General features: G+C 40.2%; 1 protein-coding gene across 3 annotated transcripts in view; it reads left to right on the top strand.

Annotated features, from left to right (window-relative positions):
- The window catches only part of PRR14L (proline rich 14 like), a 25,568-nt gene that overhangs the window by 218 nt on the left and 17,438 nt on the right, over positions 1-7,912 (top strand). For 2 of the 3 annotated variants that reach the window (XM_019506839.1, XM_019506837.1), the window contains exons 2-3: positions 1,237-1,775; positions 3,749-3,830. In XM_019506839.1, the coding sequence (XP_019362384.1) occupies positions 1,281-1,775; positions 3,749-3,830 (577 nt within the window). In that variant the 5' untranslated portion in view covers positions 1,237-1,280. Of the gene's footprint in view, positions 1-349; positions 408-1,236; positions 1,776-3,748; positions 3,831-7,912 lie in introns of those variants that run through there. The other variant, XM_019506838.1, reaches the window with a different exon arrangement.

Here is a 7,912-nt window from a genome sequence, read left to right as displayed (position 1 = left end):
TCGCCGCGCGCGGCCCCGTCCCGCCTTGCGGCCGCGAGTGAAACCCCGCTTGGTTCGCCCCTCTGCGAAAGGGAGGCAGCCCGGGCCGGCCTCTGGGGAGAGCGGGCTGGGGGCACGGAGTCTCGGCTCCCCGGAGGTCCTGTGGCGCCCGCCGGTCCTTTTGTTTTGAAAGCAAAAAACCAGCCTGGGGTCTTCAGGATTTAACTTGTCTTTGCCACAACCTTCCTTAACCGGCTTGTGCCGAGCCGCCTCGCCTGGGCTTTTCTGTAACGGAGCATCGTGCCAGGCAGGCAGGTTTGAAGACAACTCTTCTCCCCCTTCCTTCGGGAGCCTCTGGGTTTCATCCACACGGCAGGAACAGGCTTGCAGGTTGTGGCTGTGTAATGAACAGCCAGAGGCATCTTGGGGTAACAGTGTTTGTCAACTGGCAACTGAATCAGTGGTCTTTTGTGGGGGGGAAAACCGGTCTGGGCCATACTGTCTTCATGAATAACATCCTCAGTGGAGATTCGTGAGCTTTCAAAATGTCGTCTTGTGCAGTAAGCTTGTGTCTGTGCTCCTTGAGTCTGAAAAGGAGCCAGTTAATGAAATTCAGAGCCTTTGTGGTGCAGCCTATTGGTGGGTGCTGTGGTTGAAACTAGTAGCCATAATTGTGTTTGAAGCACAGGATTGTGTTAACTGAACATCGTACATTGCTGACATGTTTGGGTCTGGGTATAAGATGAAGCAAATGCTAATTTCAGGTAGTGAAGTTAGTAAGGGCACAATATTTTGCCATGTGTTAATGCCTGTTGTTTGTATAGAGGAAACCACAAGGCAGAGCAGAGTATATATTAGAAGACATTTGGCTATGTGGCTTTTCTATCTGAGGAGAACCTGAAAGTTTTCACAAGTCTTAAGAAGTACAGAAAAGTACGTGAAATTTGGCTACTGCCATCAAACATGTAGGGTGGTCAGCACAACTGTTTCCTGGCTACGACTACTTGATTATATGCTTCCCTCAGAACCTCTCTTTCCATTCCCTGTGTAGGAAGGAAAGGAATAGCCTTGAGGTTCATGAAGCATTTGCTCTAGTGCTCAAGAACTGCACACATTTCTTCTTTCTTTGCAACATACTTTTGAATGTACATACTAGGTGCTGCAAGGAAGCCTTTTCTGTTGGAGCAAAGATTTTGTTGTGTGTGTATAGTAACTTTATTATCTCTTTATTTTCAGAGTGAAACTCTTTATTTTCAGAGTGAACTGTGAAAGGCTTTGGGTATACAGTTTTGATTGCCCTGATGCTATCAACTGGAGTGGAATCCTTAGACAGAAACCATCCACATCTCCTTGATTCTTCCATGTCTGCTGTGGTAGAGAAATTGTACATGGGACTGCCAGTCAGCATCTCTACTAAGCTTACTGCTGGGTCTGAGCCTAATGCTGGACTAGATGCAAAGCCAGAAGCATCACCACTTGTGCTAGCACATAGTAACATTTTGCAATCTGAGGGCAACAGGACTTGTGAAGTGGAAAACTCCTCTGAGGCAACTGAGAGTTTGGGTAATGGGTATGAGTCTGCTTGTAAAGGACTGACAGAATCCCTTCCTGTAGAGGCTGGAGACCCTGCTGAGGAAGATGAGACAGAAAATGGGAGCTTGGGAAAACAGGATGCCTGTGCCATTAGATACCAGACAGAAAACACAGGAGCTCCTGAAGAAATACAAAATGCTGAGGAAGAGCTCATTGGATGTTCTGCTTTCATCACAGAGGAGGAGCAGTGGTCAGGTGAACAGGTAAGAGAACAGAGAAAATGATCGTAGTGAATGTTCAAATTCAGGTTGCTAGAAACTACCCAGGTAATAGACCAGGCTGCGGTTTCTTTGTGTGTGTGTGTGTGGTTTCTTCTTTCTGTTGGTCCTGCTGCCAGAACATCTTGGTATATGAACAGTTGTTTGACCCTTCACTGTTTCAGTGTAAATGAACATCTATCTGAATAAATGTAAGTGGCTTATAAAATACTTGGGAGAGTTTATTTTCACTGTATTAAATATTGCTAAAATGGTGTTAATATAACATGGCAGTATGAAGAACAAAATCAACGTGTAACTTGAAAGAAAGAAAAGGGAAACTAAAAAAATAAATAGAAAAGCCTTCTCAAACTTCAGATGACCAACTTTCCAATTACTGTGGAGGGTAAAATGTTTCCAAAACTGTCTATTACAGGAAGACAGTAGCAGTCATGATAATAGTATCCCAGACATACAAAAATAACTATAAATGCTAGTTCTTAAGCAGAAACCATTTATGGCACCACTTACATTGTAGGTACAATCTTCTTTTCCTATAGTTTCCAAAATAAATCTTTAATATTTGGACAATAGATCAATGTCTCCTTGATTCTGCTATGATCTACGTTGATTATTTGCACTGGGACCTTGAGAACGTGAACGCTTTTAATATATAGCTGGGGAGTGCATCCCCAGACTGTTCACTGGGTCTGTACGTGGTTCTCTACCCCTTTTCTTTTTGATTGCAAATTAAACCCTTAGGATTTTTTTTACTGGGTCTCCAGGCAGTTCTGTAGCCCTTTTCTTCATGATTGTGAATGAGGCCCTGAGGACTTTTTTTTCCAATCTTTCTTGTTCTGATTGGGAGTTAGATCCCTGGTCTGCTTTTTGGAGCTTAAAAGAGAGAAAGCAGAGTCTCTGGCAGGGGCACATCCATTGATGTGTGAGTATTTCAGTGGTATATTTAAAGACGCACGTATCACTCACAAAAAATCTTGCCTCTCCATGAAGTATGTTGTATTGGACCAACTGTATAGTTGGAATAAAGTTACGTGAATTTTGAATGCAAGAGGCTCCTCATCCGGTCTGAGGAAGAGAGCAAGCAAACAGAGCTCAAGAGTACAACTGTCAAGATGAGGGGTAGGGGGAGCAGGAAGGGAAATTCCCAGGGTAACGGACAAATAATTATCAGAAGAAAAGCTGATTATTAGGAGTTCAAGACCCATCAGAAGGGAGGGGGTCATTGATACCCATTGTGTGCAGGAGGAAATTCGGGAATTGGGTAGATTATAGTGCATCAAAAAATCAGTATCCATGTTCAGTCTCTGATTCTTAGTGACCAGGCACCTGGTGGATTTTTGTTCCCAAACTTGCCCTTTAAAAGTGTTTGGAGACACTAGTGTAGTACTTACAAGAAACATGTCTCTAGGAAACATGCTGTTATGTTTTTTATCTTCATCCTTCAAGATTTAGGATGTTTCCTTTGTATTTTCTCATCTGCTTGAGAGATTTCATGGGGGGAGGGGAGGCAGAATATAAAAATGGATTGGGGTACAATGAAGTCTGGGAGGCTGGATTACCATTCCCTTCAAGGTGTGGACCTTCTCACTAAATTCAGATCTACTTGCTGTCACTGCTTCTGTGACTAGATGATACTTGTGCTGAGTTGAAACATTTTCTGACTGTGCCTCCACCTAAAGATGAAACAGTAACTCAGCATTAGTGAGCAAATTTAAAAAAAAAAATAGGAAAAGAGACAGAAGAACAGAGATGGTGAGGGAGCCCTCATCCTTCTTAGAAATGGTTGGCATAGCATTTGGGTTGGGGGTTTTTTAAATTTTTTCTCCCCGAAATGCTTACAGCATCAGAACTAGGGTTGGCTGAGTGGGTACAGTTCCAGGAATTATTTTACAAATATTATAATTATCTTTCCATCTTGGGTGTTGTTGCTCACATGGTGACTTGTTCTCTTATTTCAGAAGAAACCTTGGATACACCCAAGTGGGGGAGAATTTTCAAGGACCTGCTGCCATGAAATGCTGACCTCTCTGAAAAGTAAAGGTGCATATTTGAGTGTTTTTCTTTTTTTTCCCCTCATGATCTTCTTTCATTAATATGAGTATTGAATGACAGCAGGGATAGCTCCTTTTGTTCTGTTTTGGAGTAGAAATTCTTGCCTTGTTTAGAGTAACACAGAAGTTTCATAGATTTTATAGACATTAGGGCTGAAAGGGACCTCGTAAGATCATCAGGTCTAGCCCCCTGCCCAAGGGGTAGGATGTTTAATCTTCTGTCTCCTGATGTGGGTGCTCAGTGATTAGAAAGGCTTGTCTGAGCAAGGTGTACATGTGGTAGTTCTTACACTGAAATCTTTACTGACCCTGAGGTAGAGGCTCTTGTTTGTTAATAACAGATGTTGCATTGCTCCTCTTTCAAAAATTGGACTATGTGAAAGTGTTAATCATTAAAGATGTGCAGAAACAAAAATTGCTGACCTAGCCACTGTCTACCATTTTAGAATGTGCACTTTCCCAAATGAGAAGGCATCTGTACTAATTATGTGTATTCCTGTTTTTGACTTGCTCTGGTACATGTTCATCCATATGCTTTGGTCACCATCTACACATGTTGGCTTTTCTCTCTTATGCTTACACTTTGTCTGCTGGCTGTGAATACACAGCAATATTCTGATTTTTATCCTTTCCTCCAGGGTCCTGGAACAACCATGGTTTTTAGCCCCTTTGTGCTGTGTCTATTATAAATCAGGCCTGATTGTCTGTAATTAATGTCCTGTTCTAATCTGGGTTCTCAGTTTACCACAGATTTTGCTGACCTCGTACTAAACAGAGATTGCATTTCAAATACAGGATTTGGTCTTTGTTTCTGTGTGTAATGTGATAGTAGCAGATGCATGTATTTATGGCTGTTATTCTGTAAATTACTGCCATTCAGACTAAGCATAAAACCAAACCAAGAGAAGGCTAATTTTCAGTAATACATCAAGCTTGCTCTTGGGCAGAGACTAGTTTTCCAATCTTTGTCTCTGACTAGTATGGAAAATGTTTTTAAAAGCTGGAACAAATATGCTTTAGATACCTTGGAACATGAAGAAATCAAAAGCTGTCTCTCTTCCATTATTTAGAGAGAAAAATAGCCTCACAACTTCTCTAGCACAAGCTTATAACTTGACAGGCCAGGCATGGGGATGTATAGGAAGGGGATTATGATCTGATATGGAAATGGCTCACTATTTGAGTTCATGAAAATTGTGCTGCAAAGTATATTTTATGTAAGAAGTATCATTGTGTTCACAAAATAGCAACAAAAAAGGCTGCATTCATGCATTCATGTGGCTACTAGCAGAGTTAAGATTGTACTGAAATGGAGGGTTGCTGCAGACTTTGCATAGTACCAAGACAAGGCTGATTCTGATAAGCCTCAGAAAGTGGCATAACAAGTCCCATATGATGTTTAGTCAGATAGTTTCCAGATCATGAAAACTATTTTAGTTTGTTTTTATGACCCAGCAAAGCTATTTATTCTGAGACCTTTAACTTTTTTATTTAAAAAAAAAGTTAATTGTTGCAGCACAATGTATAAGTTAACTAAAAATACATGTGTAACTCTTAATTCCATGCTTTTGTACATGGGCACTTTGATACTGTTGAACTGCTTACTATTCCATAATTACAAACTACATTTTTTTCTTAAATATTTTAGCATCTTGTATTCTCTGTGCTGTAGGGCATTTTAAATAATCTGAAAATCACTCGTAAGTGTGGTTTATTGTGACTTTACACATAACATACCATATTTTAAGAACAAAACGTAATACAATGCTGTGCTGCATAGACTTCTAGCTAAGTTGGCTTTTCATTTGACTATCCTTTAATTTCACATAAAGAAAGCTGTTCTGTTGATTAAGGAAACTTGGTTTATAGACTGAATGGCTGCAGCTGTACAAACACCATACATGCTTAGCAATTAAAATGCATACATGGGAGAGAAAAGAGAACTTTTTTTCTTGAAGCCTCTTGGTAAATGAAGATAGTGGATCATCGTGAAAACCTACTAAAAATATTATGTGGACCTTTCAAGTTATAAGATGAAATTCTATATTTGAAAATATGGTAGTGTAATTATATTGCACTAAATGAATCTACACCAAGAAGCAGAGTTAAAGTTTTAGGTCTTACTTTGATAAAACAGCCTGACTTGGAATCCCTGACCTATGGAACCTTAGTTTTGCAGATAACTTCAAATTTACCATAGGAAACACCATAACAAGGATTTTAGTACACTTCTTTTCCTTCTCCTCACCTTGCTATTGTGGCCAAGTTTAGAGCCAGTGACATCTTGGAGATTTGGATACCATATTCCAGTAACCAGTACCATTACCTGTCCTAATATTTACCACTACATGCAGTAATAATGCTGTGCTTCTGCTAAAATTTTCAGTGGTGAAATAATTAATGTTGATAGTCAAGCTTTTCTTTGGTTTAACATCCATTTGAGATGAATGGGCTTTTAAATAGACATAAGCAAGTTTTCTTCTTGTGCATGCATTTTCCTGTGAGTTTTCCAGCCACCAAAAAAGAAAAGAAAAACATTAAAAAAAGACAGAAATGATGATGCTAAAGCCACAAAAAATGGCAGCAGAGGCTTGTGAATAGCTGTAGGGGTGAAAATATTTGAGTGTTTTTAAGATGAAATTTCAGATTAATAGTCTACTAACATTTTCCAAAGCTCTCATTTCTGGTGGTTTAGCAAGGGGAGTAGCACTGCACTGGTTTATGTTCAGTTTGTTAGGTAGGCCATCTTCAACTGCAAGGGTTAGAAAGGTAATAATTTTTTTAAGGTATAGTTGCAAAACCTAAAATTTGTTGTCCTAAAGGGCAGAGAAAATATGCCTTGTCTTTTCATCTAGGTTGTGTATGTATGTTTGTTCTCTTTCTCCAGTCAGACTAAGAGAATAAGTGCAATCGAAAGAGAGAAATTTAAATTGCCAGTAGATGCAACACAAGGATTTTCCTTCCCCCTCCCCATTGTCATTCTGTGATCTTAGCTCATTAAATCAGAAAAATATGTACAAAAACCCCAAACCCAAAGGGGTCTGATTAAGTCCGGTCTTCTTCCTCGGAAGAGAGAGTTGTCAGACAGACACTGGGCCTCAGGCGAGCAACCCTTTTTGGCTCTGTTTTGAAACTCCTGAATTAGTTGCAGGCCTGGAACTTTATTCAGACGTCACCTGCCTGCAGAGGAAGGTGAATGAAGTGGGTGACAAAGCTAAGCAAATCAACTGGGAAATATTATTCATTGAGTCCCCATTTAGAATTATTTGTTCTGCATGCTCAAGAGTTATTAGGACAGAATGACAATCCGGTTAGGTCTAAGGCAGGCAAGGTTCTCTGAGTAGATGTGATATCTTTTACTAGACCAACTGAGTAGTTGGAAAAAAGTTCTTAGCAAGCTGTTGGGCACAGTCCCCCTTCAGGCATTGGGAATCTAAAGCAGATGCAGTTTAAGAATCAAATGGCAAGCAAATAGATTCTTCCCTAAGAAGAAATTGTGTCAACTTCCACATGCTTTGCCGGGGCATAAATGTCTCTAGATATATACTTTGTTGGAGATCTTTTTCTTAAAAGTCAGTCAGTCAGCCTGGAAGCATCACTAGGTATTTTTATTTCCATGGCCTCTATGGAGCAGTCTTTTTACAATGAGACAAAAATTAGGCCATCAGAGCAAAGTGAATCATCAGAATTTATTTCCGAATTTATTGATTACAATATAATAGTCCTTTGAGTCAAAGAGATTGGGGGTTGAACAAACAATAAAAGAGGGCTTAAGATCAAACCCTGATGTTTCAATCAAATATGATGGTGATAGACAGGACTCTAAATGTGAAACTGTCAGAGGTTTTTTTTTTTAATTGCCCTGTTGCATCTTATTGGCTCAAATCTGTGGAACCAGTCTCCATGTGGTAGTCATGTCTCCACACTAGTGGCTGAAGGATGTAGGGGGGTTCATGTTGCTGTACTCGTGATGGGGCAGGAAATGTACATGAGGCAAGGGTTCTTTTCTGACTATCTTTTATCACAGGGGTTGGCAGCCTTTGGCGACTGTGGGCTGCTGCTTGCAACCCA

This window comes from Gavialis gangeticus, unplaced genomic scaffold, assembly GCF_001723915.1.
Source record: "Gavialis gangeticus isolate Ggan-Ray unplaced genomic scaffold, GavGan_comp1, whole genome shotgun sequence".
NCBI classification, from domain to species: Eukaryota; Metazoa; Chordata; order Crocodylia; family Gavialidae; genus Gavialis; species Gavialis gangeticus.
This window is presented reverse-complemented; position numbering and strand designations above follow the sequence as displayed.